Raw genomic sequence first — 22305 nt, 5'->3', positions numbered from 1 at the left:
ATTAGGTCAAACTTGATGTAGGCACTTTTTGTTGATTAGATGGGGGGAAAAAAGTACAAAAAAAGGCACAAGAATTGTTGGTAATTTTTTGTTGCCATTGCCTTCTTCTGTGTGGCCTGCTGAGGGGGTTGGGGCCGACTCTTGAGTGAATGATAAGAGTGGCTGTTATCAACAACTACAACAATGAAAAAAATCAGTTTTCCTTGAACGGTGCTCGAGTGGTTGCTGTGTGCGCCACAATCACGCATCACCCGCACCACCAAGCCACCCCCCGGGCCACCCACACCTCCACCACTCAGCAGCCGCGCCACACCCCTCCCCCTCCCCGCCGCGGAGCAACATTTTTCGTGAATTTTTCTGTGGGCAGAGGGCAGATAAAATATTTTTGCAATGCGACTGCTAATTGAGATTACGGGACATTGTATTATTTATAGGCTCACTCACACAGCACTGTTGCAGATACAGATACGGGGCTACGGCAACGGCTACGGCCACAGATAGGAGTCACAGGTATTGAATAATGAATGCCACACATTCACATTCACATTCACATTCCCCACCGATCTTGATTGGTGATCATTTTCCGGGCAAATAAATTCCGTGCCAAAATTCCCAAATTCTTAAGAGGTTTTGCCTTTCTTCTTCTTCTGTTGCACAACCGATGGCTAGATTATTGGACCTTCGGGCTCCAAAAATCAATGTCAAAGATTGTTATCAGAAATTAGTAATTTACTATAAAACAGGGTTGATTTAATCATCTTGATTCCTACCTTTGAGGATCTTTGGACATTGTGAATGATTTAAAGCTTATTTCGGTAGGAAATTAACGTCTAAAATTAGGACCATAACAAACAAAAAATTTCCAAAGTTAAAAAAAACATTAGAAATGGTATTAAACTTCAAATTTTGGTCACTATATCTTCAGGTATATCTTTTTAAAGTGCCTAAAGTCACAAACAGGCAGTTTTTTAATTTAAAAAAATGTATTTTGGGGGTACATATATTGTATATTCTCGAAATATCGAAAACATTACCATCATAATACCACCTTGCCTTGATTCCCATCTTGCGCAATGGTTTCTTATAGCCCAAAGAACATTCAAAATTGAAACCACTGAATCCTTGGATATGCCAATGGGTTCCACAATGTCAGGCACTTTTAAGATCGGATCGTCCAATACCATATTGTAGAATTCGTTCAATTGTTTCCGGTGCAGAGACCTTAACTAAGCGTTCAACACTGTACGGCCACAAGGAAATTCTGTAAACCTTTTCTTTATCCTTAAGATATAAATAAAATGAAATTTGAGAATTCCCAAATTATTTATCAAGCTTAGTCTTGATTTAAATGATGAGGATTCTCCGGAATTTAAAGGAATAAATCTTCATATTACGAGAAAGTCTGCTATCAATGGCTGTAAAACACAAACAAAATGTTCCAATTTTGACTCAAGAATCAGCTGATAGATGCCAGCTGACACAACCAGTGGTGCCCTACCACTTGAGAAGAGGGAAATTCAAACAGTCAGGGTCTTATTGAACAACCCTCGTATGTGGCAGATCATTCATGAATCAGTTTTGAGCCTACGAGTACTACAGATACATTCATTTATTGAATTCTAGTATATTCTCATGACTTTGCAGATCTATTATACGCCTTTAGCACATTCCCCACTAAGTTGTTCTGGCACATGCTCCCACCCAGGAAGATCACGTTCCCACCGCCACCGCCACCGCCCCTGCCCCTTTCGTTATATCAAGCCCCATATCCGCCGTTCAGCTGGCAATCTGCAGAAACGTATGTATTTGTGGCAACAGCATAGTAGAGTAGTCGTGGTAGTTGTAGTACTGTTGCCAGGCAAACTACCCCCTGCCCGGCAGCCGATCCAATAGTTGGCCCCGGCCTTATCAAGCCCATGACTTTCATCACCGCCAGCCAGTCAGACAGCTGTTCGGCAGGGCCTGGTCTTCTGGTTTCCTGACTTTGCCCAGAGGTAGAATCAAAGGCGAGCTGGCAGACTTTTGTCCGAAAAATTGTGAAATTCCAACGAGTACAGGGGAGACAAACGGCAGCTCTCTCCTTCTTCTTCGCCTTCTCTTCCGATCGACTGATACCCTGAGTTTATGGGTGGGGGCCCAGTTAATCGCGTGCCTCGAGTGCTGCGGCTGTGGCGACTGTCAAATTATCAGCTGTTTCTCATTAATTACATACGCCTGCCGAGCCGCATAGACGAATCAAAAAAAATTTCCTAATTTCCCGTTACTCATACGCACCGTTGCCGTGCCAAAAGCCCCTTGAGCACGGGTGGGAGGTAGTGGTGTAGGGGAGTGCAACTGATTACGTTACGCACAAATCTACGCACGAGTGTGCGCAAATAGACTTTATAAAACTAATCTCGAAACGGGTCGGATCTGCTCTTTCGTGGTGGCCTGCTTGCGTAAATATTTCAAGTGGCCTGGAGGCCTGATAGCGCAGGGCTTGGTAGCTGATTATAATATAATTATAATTCTAGTCTTGGCAACCACACGCACAAGCAGAGAAGATGAGAGGAGAAAAACGTCATCACTATCAGTCACCGCTTATCAGTAGAGCTGCCTCTTCTTATAGACATACACACACACACACATACATATGTATCTCTCAGTGTAGCCTCTCTGCTCTCCTCCTATTTTGTCTTCTCCCTTCAGCTCCGTTTTGTCTGTGAGTCACACTCCAAAGATCTTATCTGATGGATAAACGCAGCCCAAATCTACTCTGGGTAGAAGTGCCTGGAAAAGTACAAATGTATCTTGTAGATACTCTGCGTATCATACCATAAATGTACGAGCTCTGCAACTACATGGGGCGCTCCTTTCGATGGTCCCAATTTGAGCTATCTTTTGGCTTCAATATCAGCCCCCAAGATCGTGAAATCAGACCCGTTGCTGGATTACTTTATCTGAACAATTTTCTCACACCAAAACCATTTGGAAAATTGCAAAAAATTACAATAAATTTACAAATGATGGATAGTGGATATAATGGAAATATCTCACTAAATTTCTGCCAAGTTTACATAATGTTCCGCTAAAATCCCTTAATTTTCTTCGAAACCGAATCCGAGTCCTAATCGAAGCAAATGTATCTCCAAGATACTCTCCTCCAGGCCCCAATCAGCGATCAGTTTGCCCAGCTATACGAATAAATGCGATGAATAATATTCACACGGAGCAAAGTGATAAGTGATGAGCCATTTGGCGCCATCGCACTTCAAATGGACTTCTGGCTCCTTAGGTCCGACACGCGTTGATAGGCCCGACCCGGCCCGCCCTGAGACGATACGATTACCACATTCGAAATGGGTAATCTATCCACAGTTGGGGCTAATTGGCTTGCCAAAATCAATGCCGTTCAGCTGGCGATTGTCAGTGATTCCGGTAATGGGATCGTGACCTTTGAGTATCAGAATCGGAACCAGAATCTCTCGCACCGATCTCTGTAATGATGTTCAGTTCCCCCCAAAATATCTCTATCTACAGAGCTGAAAATTTGAAAATTTCCATAAGAAGCATCATAGATTTCAAAAATCTGGTCGCTGGTGCCTGTCACTGGTCTAATGCCTGCCATAAATCTAATTCGATGCCTAATTGATTTATTTGTGGGGAGGAGAGGAGAGGCCTTTTGTTTGTATTCCATTTAAATTGATCGGAATCGAAATCGAAGTCGGAATCGGAATGGATCCGATCGAAGTTCGGGGTTCAGGCTGGATAATGGCTCGCAAGTGCTGTATACTTGTGTGAAGGGATGGCTTTTCGAGTATTATTGCAGTTTTTATTGATATAAGAGTAGGAATATGTCTAGGTGATTAATTCTTTTCGTGTTGTTTTCCGTCGATAGAGATCATCATCGATAGATTGCTGACATCGATATAGATACTGATGTTGATGGACTTGCCGTGCGTATAACAGCACCGTAGGGTTACAGTTTCTGCTAACTAGCAGCCCGTCACACTTGTATTTAGATGATTATGCCGATGATTTTTGTCTACTGATAAGGCCTCCCATTCGATGCCATGTGATGTGTGATGTGGCTCTATGACTGGGTATTCCACAACTGGTTAGGGGGCTGCTTCTGTCTGCTGCGATCGTGGCTGTATTCAGAGGAGTAGTCAGTCCCAGGGTAACAGCTAGTCGCGAGTGGCTGTATCTGGAGCGAGGGGACATCTGTTTTGCCGCTGTCGCTGTCGCTGTCGCGCCTGACGCAATCAACGTTTGCTCTTATCAACAGTTTCGAGTCACATTACGACTCATTTGCATACACCCATTGGCCCCGAAGCCCCGCCATCGGTCGAGCCAACTCCTCTGCCCATCGAATGCCCAACAAATTGCAACAAATTGCCACAGTCGATTATGGTGTGGCACCCCTTCCCAGGCACTGCCCAGACGCCCCATTTGACAGAGAACTTGATACGGATACGCACTTTTGGCTGATCCCAAATGGCCAGCGATCACACCACACGCACCACGTCAGACACCACCCACCCACTCGGCTGACACAGATACAGATACAAATACAAATGCAGATACAGAGCCCCCAAGAGCCGTCCTCTTCAAGAAGATCAGTTTCGAGTTGGCCCGACACACCACTTATACTTATACTTATACTTATACTTATACTTATACGTATTTTTTTCGCACAAAAACTATATCCTAGCAGCTCGGGAGAAATGGTCAAGAAAATGAAAGCAAAAGAAAGCACAAAGACGGCGGGGGGGAAACGCGTGTGACCCACTTTATTTTCTATAATCGCCCGAGCATATACACACACACATATGCACACTAAAATATACTCGTACCTATATAGAACTCATAAATAAGATTACTGATTACCGTCAGTCGCCAGAGCCGTGGCTCGTAAAATATATGTCGCCATTGCCGGTTGTCCCCCCCCTACCCCGCTATGTTCTTGCCAGAAACTTAATAGCTTTCGGATAGATATATGCGTACACATACGTATGTACGTATGTATGTACACATGTGTGTATGCGATATGCTTGGCAGATCTTCAGTGGGTACCGTGTACCTAACAATGGACCCAAAAATGACATTCGATTGTCAATTAAGTGATTTACGTGGCCTTATTGGGAATCGTCCCAGAAAATATGAATACGCAGAAGAGTTCCCAGGCAAGCGATGGCCACAGAAGTGGCGGATGGGCAGCTGGTGGGCAGGGTCCGGTCTAGAAGTTATGCTAGCAGCACCGAGAACATCTTGGGACTGGAAAAATCTCGATTTGTTATGCTTAATCGTCGAAGGTTGATGTAATTCAATTACCCTGTAGGCGTTGAAAATATCATAAGCTTCGCCAAATGGTTGAGTGAGTGAATAAAACGAATTAATCTCAATGTGAATGCAAATAAGTTGCAGGTCGTATACTCGTTATACTGCAATCGAATGCAGTCCGATTAAGTCCGGAAGAGTTATGGAATTTCTATACAAATGTTCTAAGCCGGACTCATGCGCCAGGTGAGTGCATTCGTTTAGTAAACGAGTCGCTGACTCGCTGCTCGCTACTCGCTACTTGTAGCTATCGGAATTTCGAGCCCACATAAGGCATAGGAAGTGTTTTCTTACAAGTTCTTTCTCTTCAACCAATCGTTTCGATGTCAGTCGTATGATGTATGATATGTACACCAATATATGAGAATAATACATACATATATGTATGTACATATATATGATACGAAAGGTTCTGTGCCGTGTTTCCAACTGAAACTCAAAAACTGAAGAAAGACAGACAGATAGAAGGAAATAAAGGATTTATTGAGTAACTTTTATATTCGAAAATAGAATGTACGTGCGCATTTTCTATATATATATAGGGTTGGTAGCCCTTCCTTCAACCAGCTGAGTAGTATCGATCTATCGCTATTACTAGTCAAGGGTATGAGAGGAAGATATATCGATGGTAGAGTAAGAGTTCGACTTCGGAAGCGAGAAGCGAAAAGGCGTACGTAATAAGATATGAAAAGGAACTCATGTGTAACCTATTTGAAACTAAAATAAATATTATACCTGATTACTCAATTCAATGACGTAGGGAGAGCTTTTTTATGGAGCGGACGAAATCTCACCGAGGATCCGACATACATATATGAACTCTATAGGTTCGTAAATCCTTTCTTCCAGCGTTTTTTTTTTCAGCTTTTGTAAATTATACCACTCAGTATCTGGAAAATTGCTGGGAAATACCCACACCAGAACCCATAATGGGTAAGGAGTAAAAAACTGAATAAATATGTATGAGTTCTGTGGGTCTATGATACCATTTTGAATGAATGGCTGATGGAATGAATGACTAACTGGGTGAATGAATAATTGCCAAGTACTCGTACAGCGACGAAAATTACGCTCGCTTTGCATTATGCAAATGAGGCGTAAAAGCCCCCACAACTAACATCCCCGAACCCCGAACCACACGGCACCCTGCCAGCCCCTCTCAGCACCACCCCCCATTAGGCAATTGATTATCAACAAAACGAAACACAACGAAACGCAGTGAAAAAGCAATTGCATAATTTTAGTACATTTTCTGATACTTATTTTTGTAATATTTACACTTTTCGCTTTCGCTGTTGTTGTTTGCGCTGCACGAGTATTAGTGCTGCCGAGGCTGTACTCTATACTCTATATACTCTATGTCTGAGGGTATTACTATTTCTGTAAAAAAGAATATTGATCAGTGATCGAGTCTCGAAACCAAAGTTGTCAGATGGTAGCGAGTGTTTATTTGTAGTATTATTTAATTTCTTATACTGTAATATTTTGTAGTTTTTTGGTATTTTTTTGGAATTTGTAGTATTTTTTTGGTATTTTTTGCCCACTATGAAGAATATAGCAGAAAACCCATAATAATCGTCCTTGAAGGACATGTATCGATGTATCAAATGAAAGCTGTTGAATATTTTTTGATTTATGTTGAGACACCACTTGGTTGAAAGGATATTAGATGTAAATATATTATTTCTTCTATTTTTTTACTGAAAAAACCCGAAAAGAAGTTTTATTTTGTATTTTAAAATGCAGATAGAAATCATTCGACTGCTACTAGTGCCCCTACGTTGATCTTTTGGGTGTCTAGGGTACTTGCAGGTTCTTCTCTCTCGGGTTTTTCCTGATTTTCCCCGCCATTACATAGTATATTGAAAATGCCCGCCAAATGGGACGCATGCTGCAGTCGAGGCTGGCGTTTAGCGTCGCCTTGCCACGGGTCGCAGCGCGTCGCTGCCCTGTCAGCGCCGCGGCGTTTGTAATGTGGTAAAGGTCTCGCACGTTTAACTGTTACATACACCTAGCACACACATATACGTACGTATATAGAGACAGGGAGGGAGAGAGGGAGAAGTGCTGTTGGGGAAGTGAAACTATTTAAAATACTGCCTTACAATGTTGCCGGCTAGAAACTGCGTACAAGATTTTAATCGCACATGCCAATGGCTCGTGTTGGCCCAGTGGCTGGGAAGGTACTGTGGGGGTGGTGGTGGCTGTGGCTGTGGCTGTGGCTGGGGCACTGATTGTGGCTGGGGGTGGTGTTTACATCATCGAAATCGACTCGTGTGCAAATATTTCGGCGCATTTTACAAATTTATGGAATATTTATTTTTAGGCCACATTGGGGAAGGCTGGAGATCTATTCGAAATATCTATGTATATGCATCGAATCAGATCGATTGCCTCGTATAAAGTCATTTAGGAATAAAAGAGGGTTCTTTTGGGTACTTTCTTAGCTTTGAATTTTGAAATTGTGATCATTTTTAAATTCCCAATTCTGCGGCGAGCTTTAGGAGAATTTTAAAGCATTTTCATGTACAACCCATAATATTTTTACTATCGGCTAAGGTCATCTCACAAGTTAAGCGTGAAAATCTTTAGTGAAAAAACGCGGGAAATTTCTACCCACTTCTTCCTGGTGTAAAAAGTAAATTTTCAAATGGAAAATCACGGTCAAAAGTATGTGAAATAAATCGTTAATACAGATTTTTAAGTATATGTTTTCCTGATGTGTTTTTTGGAGATTCCAAGCTAACAAATAGATTTGTGTTCTCTGGCAGAAAAGTTTTTAAATAAATAAAGAAATATTATAGATAAAAGTAACAAATTACTAACCAAACTAAATATAATTAAATTCCTAAGAAAACCTCAACGATTTATCGCAAAATAAGCCAACGATAGAGTGGTACAATTATGATTTATATAGTCTTCAAATGTGTATGATATGATATCTTGGAGTTGCCACAAATTGAGCTGCATTTCTTTTGATAATTTTGATAGTGTTGATAGCCAAAGCTGCTGCTTTGCAGGAGAAGAGCTCTGAGAACTGTCTGAGCGACTGTCTGATGCACGCCAAGACTGCCCAAATACAGAGAAAGAAAGACCAAAAAAGGACCGAAAAAGAGGCTTAAATATACTTCATTGACATTTGACAGGCAGACAGACCAATACCTACCTCACCCTCCCGCCCAACGGCGCACTTCTTTGTTTCAACACCCCCCACGGCCCCCCACGGCCCCCACTGCTTTAATTTTATGCAGCGTCAAGGAACAAATATTCTTGAACATTTATTTGTTGTCTGGCAGAAGCGAAACCCAACTCAAGTCGCTCATGATGATGATGATTTCGATTCCACTCCCCCCACTACAGACTGCAGTCATATTTGCGAGTATCTGTCATATTCCATTCAAATTGAATTCGAAATTCGACTTCATTTGTGTCAAAAGTTAAGACTGCAAATACTCGTATTTGACTAATGATTTATGTATGTATGTTTCAAGCTATTTCAATTCCTAAAAAAAACCCAAATGTAATCCCAAGAAATCCACTTCCTTGCAAAGAGGCATACCTCTGTACTCAGTCATAAAAGATTTAGTTACTGAGGCAATTGCTCAGATTCAAATGAAATGAACTCGTAAGTAAACACGCGAGCATGTTTCGCAAATGATTCGATCCATTGTGCTTTGTCGGCCCCTCAAAGATGTGCCGCATCTTGGGCGTCACTGAATTACGAGTACTATTATTATTTGAAATATTAATGGAATTAAGCTGAGCCAGCGTTGCCCCCCAACTTCCACTCGGATTATAGTTCCCATGGGATCGGAGCGCCCGCATAAAGGCTATACAAGTGCCTTCGACACAAATTTCTGGGAAGTCTTCTGGGTCGAAGCGGAAGTTGAGAGTGTTCAATTCTGCGAAAATCATCAAAATCATCGTCGTCTGCATCGTTGGCGGCTGAGCAGCGCAAAGGCGTGGCTTGATCCCTGAGGATCCTTCAGGGGTTCTTTGGAAAGATCAAAAGGATATCTGGATGTGATCTTTGAATCTATAACTATACCTATAGGTTTATCCAAAGATAGTTCATTCGAACATTTGATCGTCTCATAGCCTCTGGGTTGAATCTGCAGTCAAATGATCTATATTTTCCTCTCTCTTCGCTCTCACTGTACGTATGATATCCGCTTCCAATATCCGGTCAATCCCCGTTTCCAATCTTCTTCATCATTCAATCTTTTCGGTGCTCCATGTGGCCACACTTTCGCCTAAATGTGCCATTCATTCTACCCCCAGTCTTGCGACAATCTGTTCATATACGAGTACTCCGAGCCGTGATTCATACGGCTTGGTGGGTTTGGTCGGTTGCCTAGTCGATATGGATGTGGATGTCGATGCTACGATCTGGAAACTTGTCTGCGGCTTTTGCAATAAATCAGGCGAGGCGGCGATCATGTACAGAGCCATGTTGTACATGCCTTGACTTCGATTTGCAGTTGTCAAAAATTCGCACATTTTTTCCCTTTTCGATATCGGCCGCCACCGCCGCCACCGCCACCGCCGCCACCGCCTCTGTTGTTGGGGATTGGCCTTCCCAGTGCGTCCCGGGACCCAGTGCGTGAGTGCGTGTGTTGTTCGGTTGTCATTGTCATGTAGCCGGCAATTAAAATTGGTCCCCTTTGGCCCCCTTCGCATTCGTTCCCCCCGGCTCTGGGCATTGGGAATGGGAATGGGGATGGGTACGGGTATGGGTATGGGTATGGGCCACCAACTCAACTCCTATCCAATTGGCCGGGGCAGCTGTTAAATAATTTATGAAGTGCGTAAGGTCTCGGTCTCCGGCACGCATTTCAAGCAGTTCGAGACGAGAGCTCGACTCGACTCCGGGCCAAATATTTGCGCATCGCTCACGCACTTTTTTGTGGGCTTCGCGTCGTTCAATTTTTCAGCGTCTCGTCTGCTTTTTGGGGCCGGCTTGGTTTGGTCTTGCGAGCCGGAAAAATATTTGGCCACGCATGTTTTTTTCTTCGTTTTTTGTTGCTCATTAAACATTTTGGTTAACTTTTGCGATCTGCATGCAAATGCCGTTGATTAGGACGGACCCCAAAGCCGGCGGAGGCGCCGAGTACGGGCCAGATTGGACAGAGCCATAAATCAATAGGTAACCAAGACACGCTGACGATACGATCCACACGAGCCAAATTGAAACTGGAGCTAAACCTGAAGCCCCCTCGAAGCCGAAGCCGAAGCCGAAACTGAAACCGAACCTGATCTTGGCCCAGGCGGGGTCATGCCAGCCGGTCTGCAAAGGGCTCTGCCCCTGTCTTTGCCAAGTGCCAAATGCCAAGGGGTCTTCCGGGTCCTCTCCGCTCTGGCCATCTTCCTTGTCAAGACTGATCACGATTGCTCGCTCAACCTTAGCGCACAGTCAGGCAGTGTCGGAGTCCGAGTCGGAGCGGAGCGGAGCGGAGGTTGAGGGCTCCTCGTCAAGTGTTAAGCTTGCCACAGCCATACCCCATACTAGACGCAGATAGAGAATCGCAGATAGAGAAAACGTCCAGCCATACTCTGAGCGGAGCCTGATTAATTATGAATTGAGTGTCTGCGCTGCCTGCACTTGCCCGCTGCACTTGCACTTCTGGCACTTCTGGCACTTCTGGCACTTCTTGCACTTCTTGCACTTCTTGCACTCTTGCTGCCCGCTGCACTTGCGGCACTTTTCATATTTTTACGCTTGCAGAGTTCGCGACGCCGTCGACGGATGACTTCATATTGTCTGAGTGCGGGATAGGGGGCTGGCAAAGAGGAGGCATTCGAGCAACAACTTTTGTCACGCTATAGGCCACCACACCACATACACTGCACCAGCCAGGAGCGGACTCCAACGCCACTGTTTCACTACAAAGTTCCCCTAAGCGAATGGTCATAGACGAACACTGATCATTCACAAGAACCGATTCGGTTCATTCGGTTCGCTGTAGCCCTGTTTTACTACGATTTCATACAAAGTTCCCCTAAGCGAATGGTCATAGACGAACACTGATCATTCACAAGAACCGAGTCGGTTCATTCGGTTCGCTGTAGCCCTGTTTTACTACGATTTCATACAATGTTCCCCTAAGCGAATGGTCATATTCAAACACTGATCATTCAAAACGAACGATTCATAATGTTTTACGATAAATTCCAAAATGAAGATCAGTCTACGACCATGTTTCAAGATTGTTAACAATTTGCAATGTATTTGGGTATATAAGTACCTAAAGCTATACAAAATAAGGATGAGGACTCAGGTTAGACCAAAAAGCGACAGAAGTCTAGGATTTTAAAGGAAAACCTCTAATAATAATATATTTTATTTAGTTTAACCATTAAGAATACATTTTTGGCTCCATTACATCCAAAAAATGGTGCCCATTCTGCTGCAGCAAAGCACCCACGGCTCAGAAGATCCGCTCCTGCCCTCCCAAGTAGGAGTACACTTGCAACGGCTGGGCTGGGCATGCACTATTGCTCAACGGCACGTCGCAGTGTCTTTATCATATAAACGGTGCGATTTAAATTAATAATTAAACCCTGCTTGTGGTTGCGGTCTTTGGTCTGGTCTGGTCGTGGTCGTGGTCGTGGTCGTGGACTTGCTGCTGTCTGGCCAGGCCCGGCCAGGCTATCTGCCTTGCAGGTGGATATGATGTGGATTAAGCTGCCCCCTCGATGCAATAAATCAACGGGGACATTGGGCTTGTCCAATGTGTGCAGCCAAATGAAAAGTTTCCTCCTCACGCCGACCGTCTCGTCTCGTCTCGCCTCGACTCCGCCCCCATGCCTCGTCTCCGGCTCCAACTCATCTCAGCGAATCCATTATCCATACGGGAGCCCAACCTCATTACAAACTGGGCGGTTCATCACCGACGAACCACCAAATATAACTTATCATATAGATTGGTTAGGCGTATCCTTGCTGCTCCTTTTTCACGGTTTCTCCATGGTATTCTTACGAAAGGGAAGATTTGTGTGTTTTTTTCAAGACCTCTTTACCAGAAAATTAAATGGATAGTGAGAGAGAAAAGAAAACCGAAATTTTCGTTCAGTCCGAACGAATCGAATACCGAATCGATTAGGCTACCTCGTCATGCAGGACTCATCGATACAGGAGATGGGAAGGAAATCCAAAAGATTCAAGTTTGAGAAAATTCCGACTACTATTCAGAACTATAATCTGAGCACTCAGAAGGCACTGCCCTTGTTGTTTCATTATCTGGTCTAGTAAAAAGAAAAGTTCACAGTAATTCCGTAGCTCCGATACTCTGTCTTTCCTGCCATTTGGAAAGTAGGACTTAGTAGTACAACATCTTTTAGAGAACCTAGTTTGGCTTTGCCTTAACATTCACTAACTCTAAAGCGATCTGGCTGATACAAAATTCTCCGTACACGCTAAAAAGTTCATCTTAAAGCGAAATAAGCCTCTTGACAAGTAAAAATGGTAGAGATTCACGGCCTTTTCAATAGCCTGCTGGTGGTCAGCTGCGGCTGCGCACTGTACACCTTTGATCCGGTAAGGACCCCGTATGCCTACGGGGCGGCGGTCCTGTGTCTGTTCCACGGACTGCTGGGCGTGCTGCGTGCCGCTTTCAACGCTGACGACGACTGCAATCGCCTGAGTGTGATCTCAGCGGGAGTCATGGAGATTGCTCCGCTGAACCTGGTCAGCATCGAACTGCACCTGAAGTCATCGCATCCCACCCTGGCAGTGGCCCACAGCTACTTTATGGTGCCCCTCGCCTTGGACATGATGGCCAAAATGAGCGGTACCAAGGACGTCTTCACGGATAAGCTCAAGCAGCTCACAGTCCTGGCAAACCTGGCTTCACTGCTCTACCTGGCCATCGATTCGTCGAACAATATTTACGAAGCCAGCTATGGCCTTTGCTGCCCACTTGATACTCGAGGCCCACTGGAAAGATCGTGGGTCAGAACCTTAGGCTGCTGGCCAATACCCTTTTCATTGGACTGATGATCCTGACCCTGTCGGCCATGTAAAGAGGGATCTGCGCCATCCCTCAGCGCTGTCGGGACCTCCAAAGGGGAGCGACGACTCAAGGCTGCGGGCGCGCGGTTCATTGGCTCAACAATGGCTCAACGGCGGCTCAATAAACTTGCAATTAATGTTGGCTAATTAAAATGCGAAAATAAACATTAATTGTTTTGGCACACACAAAAAAATTAAGTGTCGCCCCTCGTCATCGTCATGGGCGTCGGCGTCGGCATCGGCATCATCCAGACACTCGGCAGACTCGGAGCTGGGATCTGGGAGCAGCTGGGAAACACATTTTAGCCTCAATTTACAACGTTAACGGGACTTTCCAAGGATCCGCAAATTAGTTGAACTGGTTCGGGGTCGGGGTCGGGGTTCGGGACTTGGGGTTCGAGGTTCGAGGTTAGAATTTACGGAAATCGGGAAGATTGTGTTATAAAAACTTCTAGAACAAGGCTAGCAATCATTACTGAGCAGATCCTTGGTCTCTCGCTTCTCTAGGAGCCTGTATCGCTGCCTACTTTGGGGCGCCTCTGGGCGTTAATCTTTGGTGGCGAAACGCTAATGAAACGGCGCCATAAAAAGGGCTAACTAATGTCCCGAAAAGTGCCGCGAACAAGGAGGGAGGGGCAGAGGCAGAGGTAGAGGTAGAGGTAGGAGCCCAATAATTTATGCATTTTAATTAATTGTCCGTTTTTGGGTCCCTGTTCTGGTTTTTATGATGGCTCTCTCTCCCCCCCTCCCCGTAGTCCCCCATTCGTGTGCGGCACTAATCATGTCGTCATTTGCATTTCGATGAATCGCCCGACTGCCTGCCTGCCGCCCGGTGGAGGAGGGGGAGCCCATGCGGATGCGTCGCACAACAGACAAATTCATTTTTCAGCTAAAAGACGATCCATTTATTTTATGAATCAAAGCGCAGGAGGAAATACATACATACATATCTCCAAGTCGGGAGAAGATAACACAGACAACAACAAAAGAAGATACAAAAAAATACAAAACTTTTAGCCGCACAAAAAATTTAAAAAATGTATAAGGCAGAAAAAAGCCACAAAAATCAACAGAAACCGAAAGAGAAAAACAAAACAGAAAGGGCACAGAAAGGAAACGGCAAAAAAAACGCGCGCGCAAAACTGCACGCCGAATGCGCGCCGGCGCAGCGACGTCGCTTCGACTCAGTCAGTCAGCCCGTCCTCCGCCACTCCACTCCACTCCACTCCACACCAACCACCACTCACACAGTCGCTCGGACAAGTTCAAAAACCTGCACTCTTCGTTGTTCGTCTGTGAGTCAGCCGCCGCAGTCGCAGTCGCCGGCGCAGTCGCAGTCGCCGGCGCAGTCGCAGTCGCCGGCGCAGTAACCGACGCAGCGCACTCGGGAGTCGGTTAAAAAAGCCGGCCGGCATTGGCGCAGTCTCTTTTCTTTTCTTTCCTTTCCTTTTCCTCCGCCTTTTGCTCTTTTGCGTGTTTATTAAAAAACGACCGAAAAGGAAAGATATGAGTGTGCTTGTATGCATCATCGAATGCCAAAGCTGTTGATACCCTTTCAGTGAAACATTATGCGATTCATGTAGGTTTCATGTAGGAAACTATTTACTTAAATCGAATACCTATCGATTAACATTTTTACGACAAATATGACTTTGATTTAGCTATAAAAAGAACTAGGTACAGCGCTTGTGCTTTTTACCATTATATGAAATATCAAAAATTTCTCTCAACGAGGTGTTTGTCATCACTCTTTTTTATGATAGCTTGACATCATGCAAAAGCATACATATAAATACATACATAGATCAAAGATCTGACCATTTAGATGGATTATCTAAATATATTAAATGTTGAAATGTATTAAATGTTGGACATACGGATATGGCTCTATCGACTCGAAGGTCTATGTGGCTTCGTGGGGTGTTGGAGCTGCTTCCTGCATGGCAAACAGCTGGTCAAAATCATAATAGCCTCTTCAAGAGTGTACAAACGATCAGCAGCAGATCAGGAAGAAGCAGAAGAAGTAACGACGACGGCGTTAAACAAAAGCAAAAAAAAAAAAAAGAAAAAACAAAAACAGAAACAGAAAAAAAAACGATGCATGCAAAATGAATGCGGACATCAGAGAGACGGCGAGAGAGTGCGAATACGGCTAATGAATGCGAAATGGAACACAGATACAAGGAATGCAAACAATGCAGGCACGGGGTCGCACAGTGAATACCCTAACCGAGAGCTGGTGTTGTACAGCTACATATGTATGTATGTTCCAGGAGGGATGCAAGTGGAAAGAGAGGTTCAATAAAAACAAAGGCCATGGCTTTCAAAGGAGATAAATAAATTTTGTGTATATGTTAGGATAAGTAGAAATTCCATTTTAAAAAGTGTTCAAAGCAGTTCTAAATTTGGAAAACATTGAGAGACTTACGGTATGTTCTTGCATGCCGTATCAATGTGCTCAAACGCGATCACAAACGCAGCATGCCTTGGGACGCAGGTAATCTCCGCTGCCATACATATCTTTAATGAGTGCCAGCGAGTGTTCATTCGAAAAGAAACGCTCAATGCTGCGCCGACGCCAACGCCGACGCAACCGGCAGGGGCATCTCTTCACGGCATCTCTTCAGCGGCTTTGTGTTCGTGTGTGTGTGTGTGTGTGTGTGTGTGTGTGTGTGTGTGTGTGTGTGTGTGTGTGTGTGTGTGTGTGTGTGTGTGTGTGTGTGTGTGTGTGTGTGTGTGTGTGTGTGTGTGTGTGTGTGTGTGTGTGTGTGTGTGTGTGTGTGTGTGTGTGTGTGTGTGTGTGTGTGTGTGTGTGTGTGTGTGTGTGTGTGTGTGTGTGTGTGTGTGTGTAAGCGATGGCGCGAAATTTAAAAAAGCTGCGCTTCAATCGCCGATGGGCCTCCAATCGGGACTTGGACTTTTGCGACTGGATTTTGTTGTTGGACGTGATTTGTTTACGAATCTTAACTAAATATGTACACACAGTGCATTAAATTACCACGAAAGGCGTCGTCTGTTCAAATATTGTGCATTCACAAATACGCGATACAGAAAATCACAGCTCTGTGTACCATTTGCACTGTGCAGGGCCCTGGGCCAGGGACAGGGACAGGGACGGCCACTGGCACCCAAGCCAAAGCGCGTCATTAGGCGAAATGATCGGAAATATCAGTGCAACAGTATAACCGTTACGCTGCTGTGGCAGCAGCCACAATGACTCACAGTACTCGCAAATACACTCGCACTCGAACACACAATCATTTAAACCGGATGGAATTACATTGGTGTGTTGGGGATTTTAAACAAATAAAATAAATAAAATATCTTAAAATATTTATCTTAAGCATCATAGCATGGCCAATGAACTGTAGACTTGATGAATTGGAAGTAGATATTGTAGTTGTTCACTCGAAGGAATTCCACTCATAAATAAGATGAGATTCAAAGAGGTAACAACCATTCAATGAGAACAATTTCGCTATATGTACATATATATGTATATTTATACGAATCGATGGAAATATTCATTGACTGCCATAATATTCGTAAACGAACACAAATGTTTATACAAATTTGTATATGTATTTACTACATGATTCGCATGCATTCAGCTGACGGCTGAGAATGAATCATTCGAACAGAACGTCTAGAAACAGATTTCCAAATGGCATTTGTATACATTTTTCTAGTGTAATGAGCTCTCCCTCTCACACATGGACACAGACTGATTCTGAGAAATAACAATAGACTTATTACACGCCGAAGGTTAATCATTCAATGATCATAATCATTCTGGATGGCTGCAGTTCCAATTAGCATGCGGGTTCGATCTTCGATGGGTTTCGGCTGATGGCCTGATGGCCTGATGGCCTGGTCTGTAAGCTCGGTTTCATTTGGCAAACATTTCCACAGATCAATTATGAGTGGACGGTTAACGAACAAACACACACAGAAGATACATATCGTGGCTTCGTGACAAACTAGGAAGTTGAGCAAACCGAGACACACAGAAAAACTAGTTGCTAAATTAGTGCAAATCATTTGCATTGATTAAACTTAATTCATATCGGAATGCCCATGTATTTGCTTCGGCCACTCAGCAGATCTTCTCTTTTTGGGGCATTAGCATTCGACGATGACGTGATGCCTAGACCCAGACACTCTGGGCACACTCCGGAGCCCTGCACCTGTCGCCAGATTGGCCAAGTCTTCGTCATAGGCCGATCGTCCCGTCCACAAGCCACAGTTAGAAAAACGAGTTTCCAGTTTTATTGTTTGAAAGACACCGATATTCAGATATTCAGTCTCCACTTTTTTGACCATCACCGCATGCATATTCATCGTATGCTTTGTCCGTATATATTTATACGTGTGTGTATGTAGGTATGTGTGTGTGTATAATTATAATAATAATCGTTATGGTTATGCATTAATTGAATTAGTTATACCATGATTGTCACATTAAACAAATGTTTGCATTTGGGAAAGTTTTCCTGGACGAGCCTCTCTCGGATCGGATGGTTGGTTTAAGCAGATCCATCACGGGTAGATATCGGATGAGGAGCTAGAGGCTAACGATGGAATCTGGCATCGTTTTGAAAATTCTTTATAATTTTAGCGTCTGTTGCCGTTCGCTTTGTTCCGAACCGCCGAAAGCCTCAATATGGACAGTGCAGATACATATTGTATTTTCGCTATCGGCGTTACACAAACGTCGCCTGATCTGTTGCCTGACACATTTTCCACTTACTCCGGGTCCGAGTCCGAGTCCGAATCCGAGTGCGTGTCTGTGTGTGCCACAGCACTTAGAGAGAAATGTATGTGAAAAGTTTCGCTGAGGAGAAAGGCGAGGAGGAGGATGGGAGGTCTGGGGTTAAACATTTTTGAAAAGCATTTTCCGTTGTCAGTTTTTTGTTCGTCGAGACAAAAATATAGATGTATATGTATATATATGTCTTGTACATAGAATGCTCGTAATATGCGTCATTTGGTCCGCCATGTGAACTGTTTTTTTTTTTTGGTTTTGGTTTTGGTTTTGGTACCGATCCCAATCAAAGCTCAAATCGCGTAAGGATGAAATTCAAAACCCGAAAGGAGGAAAACAAAGGCCAGCGGAATTCGGCATTACCTGTAGAAGAAGTACTCCGGTAGTCCCGAAAAAACGCACAACAAATAAAATAATGCTGAAAAGGACAAACTTTCATTCAAAGCAAACAATAATCAAAGGCATAATGAATGCAAAACAAAACAAAGCAAAGCAAAACAAAAAGAGAACCCAGCGAGATGAGATGAAGAATAAGGAGCGGAGCGGAATAAAGGTGGTTGAACCCCGGCCCCGTGAGGAGGAGCTTTGCTGTGTCCCGTCCCGTACCGTCTTTGTCCTGTCCTTGCCAGCGTAGGTAACCAAAAGTTCAATTTTTCGTGTACAGTCCCGCCAAAGGGTTTCTGTGTCTCAGACTTGCCGTCGTTCCTCTCTAGTCTCTCATTAACTCAACTCCTTGTCTGAACGCCACTTGACTAAGTGACGTAGCAAATATTTTGTGTGTCCGAGCCATTAATTTGCCTTTGGCTGGAAATTTATACGTATGGATTGATATTTGAAGTGAGTTCTACGAGTATCAGTAGATTAATCAAGTGCCAGACAGAGCCTATCACATTCCAGTCCAGGTCCATTTCCATTTCGTTCCAAAGACGGGATGGAGGAAGCCGGAGGAGGAGGCTCTGCCGCTTTTATCTTACGAGTGTGTGCACGCCGTACGCCATATGCCGTACGCTTAGTTTCAACACATGCCGGGTACGGCTCCCGCTCCGTGTCCGGGGGCTGACCACTTGTGTGTGTGGGGGCAGGCCAGACTTATCGCACCTTCGATCTGAAGTGTAAATACAACCGAACCGAACTGAACCGAAACGAAAGGAAGCCCCCTCCAATGGTGCCCACCAATGTTTATGGTAATGGCAATAAAATATATGAAATTAAATTTAAAATAGTTGACGTCGTTTATCAGTGTTTGGTTTTGGGGCAGGAGGAGGTGCCACAGCCACGTTAGTTTAATTTAGTAGAGTTCCCCTGAAAATTAAATACAAATATTCTTTATTTATAGCCGAAATCGGTATATGGAATCTTGGGAGATACGAGCAGGCGGCAGAGGAAGTGGAGTCTTGGACTGTGTTTACTTTTCGGTTCAGTTCGCGTTGCATTCCCGTGAGACCTCCTCGAAATGACGAAATCATCGCCAGAGTCTCCTCCTGGCCAATCGCCACTCGAAATGCTAATGGCAGTCAATGAAGACTTGAGATTTTTTATTACAATACAACTCTAGGAACGATGAACGATGAACGATGAACGTGCCGACGCGTCGGGTCGGGTCGCTTTGAGGGTGGCAGGGACTCAAGAAGCAATCAAGAATGGCTTCTTGCAAATACAGAAATCACAAATTCATTGAGTGCCCAGGGGAACCTGGCAGCCGAACATAACGCCCGCAAAACCCATAAAGCGTACAAAGTACGGCTCCGTACCTCCGTCTCCTCTATGAACACTTTTGGGCCTAAGGTGTCTACAGGTGTTAAGACACACATATTTCGTTTGAATTGAGTTGGAGAGCCGAGTCCAACTCGTTTTCGATTTGTCAATTTTTATGTTTTCACAGTTACGTGTCTGAATTTGGTTAACAACTCGCTGGAGGCTCCCTGGAGCCTCGTCTCCCTGGTATCTTCTATCTGCTATCTGCCATCTGTTGCCGTGTGTGATCTCTCGTACGAGTATGTGAGTGTCATGCCTAAACTAGATCGCAGAGACCCTAGGAATCACCTTTTGATTGTTCGCCGCCGCCACCGCCATTCCGGGGTGATAAGTAGACAACGCAGACCCGTACGCAGACCCGTACGCAGACCGGTACGCGTCGTCTTATTCCGTCGTTTCCCAATTCAATTTCAATTTTCGACCATAAATGTAATTGTAATTGTAATTGCAATTGTCTGGGCTCGTTGTCAGCTCTTACCCTCTGGGCGATTGCCATTCAGTTTGGCAACAAAAGTTTTCCCTTCTTTCTTTGCCTTTCTTTTGTCTGTCCGCCCTGTTTGTTCTGTTTGTTTGGGGCTAAAACGCAAATTCACCAGCCCGAGGATACAGGAGGCAGGAGACACGAGGAGGTTAGCCAGGCCAGGCCAGGCCAGGCCAGGCCAGACATAATTGTTAATTTCTGTTTGAATGCAGTTTAATTGATGCGCATAATTACCCCCTTGTCAGTGGCTGGCAGCCGGGCAAACATGTTGCTGCATGTCGCTGCATGTCGCTCCCTCTAGCACTATCCTGTTTCCTTACAAGTTTAGCGGAAAAGCACAGAAAGGGGTGCGCAAAACCACCCCTAGAAAAGGGCCTTCTTTTGAATCCTAGAAGTACCCTCCAGGGAATCGAGCACTTGAAATTGGATTCCGTATCTTGTACCTTGTTGAACTTTCGATATGGGGTGATCCTCCTATTTTTAAGAATTAAAAGATATAAAATCGTATCGGGTTGGGGTTCTATGCGGTATTCCAATTAAGATTGTTATTAAATATTAGGAAAATATTGTTGTTTAACTACTAGTAAATAAATGTATCTACAAAACAATCCAGCCAATGAATTTAATTAATTTACATACCTCTTTATAATTTTAAGTAGAGTTATATTTCAATCATAATTTCGGTTATTTCAAGCTAGAACGAAAATTAGGAAATAATTAATAACATAATTAACATAATTAGTACCAACTAGAGCTTTAAAAGTATGAAAAAACCTTTAAACTATTCATAAATTGAAATAAATTACATAAAAGATAAAACAAAAAGTAAATAATCCAATTGACCCCTTATCCAATAATACTAGGCCAGAACATTTACACTTTCTCTGATCGATTTGGAGCTATAAAATTGCTTAATGAATTATGGTTTTTTAAGTTAATTTTTTAATGTTTTTTTTTTAGAGGCAGTGTCTACTTTTTCTGGTTGGAAGGAACTTTGCAATTCCGAAAAGCTGATAAACGCAGCTATAGATTGGATCTAAACAGTTTGCAGCTTCAGCTTACCGTCTGCGAATATTAGGCTTTCAAATGCAATATTGATCATTTATTTGCGGCTTTCGACTTGAATTTTCACATTTTATTCCTGCATCCATCCGCTTCCCAACCAATTACTATTCTAGTTCGTACAAGTTTTCTAAGCATTCGAGCAAATTAAGGACTCACTCAATAATTAATGGACAAACAAGCTTTTACACTCACAATCCTCTCATCGAATCAAATCGAATCGAATCGAATCGAATAGAGCTAACAATGGGAGAAGGGCATTGGAAGTTCTGTCCGTCAATTTGAGTCAATTATTTCCTAATCAAATTTAACGAGATACCTGAACTTTGGCATTATCCTGTTGGCTGCCTTCGTGTGGTAGCACGAGTATTCCTGCCTGCATTCATGCACGTGCATGCACACACTCGCTCGCTCTTGCCTAGGCACCCCTGTGTCGGCAGGGAGAGGCTGGCAGGCTGGCAGGCTGGCTATTTATAGACTGGGATGTCGGGGTGTCTCGTGGCTCGTAGCTCGTAGCTCGAAGCTCTCGTGCCTCCTCGTCTGGCCTGCCGGTGAGCTGCGCTCTGTGTGTGCCTGTGTCTGTGTCTGTGTCTCTGCTCCCTTTTAGCATCGAATTGGGTGAACGGCAATCATCTGGTTCTATGGTGTAATGGTTAGCACTCTGGACTTTGAATCCAGCGATCCGAGTTCAAATCTCGGTAGAACCTGCCGCGCACCGCGCACCAAAGTTCGAAAATACTTTACGTATCATCGAATGAGATTCTTTTTCTATTCGAATTCAATTCTATCATGGATTTTGGTTTTTTTTTTTTCGGGATTTGGAATTATTTTTTGTCGTTTGTTTGTTTGTTTGCCGCCTGTCAAGAGTGTCGCTTATCGGACGTGGTTGATTGACAGCAGTTTGGACCTTCT

General features: G+C 44.0%; 1 protein-coding gene and 1 non-coding gene across 2 annotated transcripts; both read left to right on the top strand.

Moving 5' to 3' along the window:
- The first annotated feature begins 12781 nt into the window (after positions 1 to 12781).
- LOC113566196 lies at positions 12782 to 16547 on the top strand. Its single transcript, XM_026990735.1, has 2 exons — positions 12782 to 13266; positions 16418 to 16547. The coding sequence occupies exons 1-2, from the start codon at positions 12782 to 12784 to the stop codon at positions 16545 to 16547; spliced, it is 615 nt and encodes a 204-aa protein (XP_026846536.1).
- Positions 16548 to 22028: 5481 nt separating this feature from the next.
- On the top strand, positions 22029 to 22100 carry Trnaq-uug. The gene has a single exon. It is a non-coding gene; the product is annotated as a tRNA-Gln (tRNA).
- Positions 22101 to 22305: the final 205 nt, after the last annotated feature.

This window comes from Drosophila persimilis, unplaced genomic scaffold (assembly GCF_003286085.1).
Source record: "Drosophila persimilis strain 14011-0111.01,24,50 unplaced genomic scaffold, DperRS2 tig00000606-arrow-arrow-pilon, whole genome shotgun sequence".
NCBI classification, from domain to species: domain Eukaryota; kingdom Metazoa; phylum Arthropoda; class Insecta; order Diptera; family Drosophilidae; genus Drosophila; species Drosophila persimilis.
This window is presented reverse-complemented; position numbering and strand designations above follow the sequence as displayed.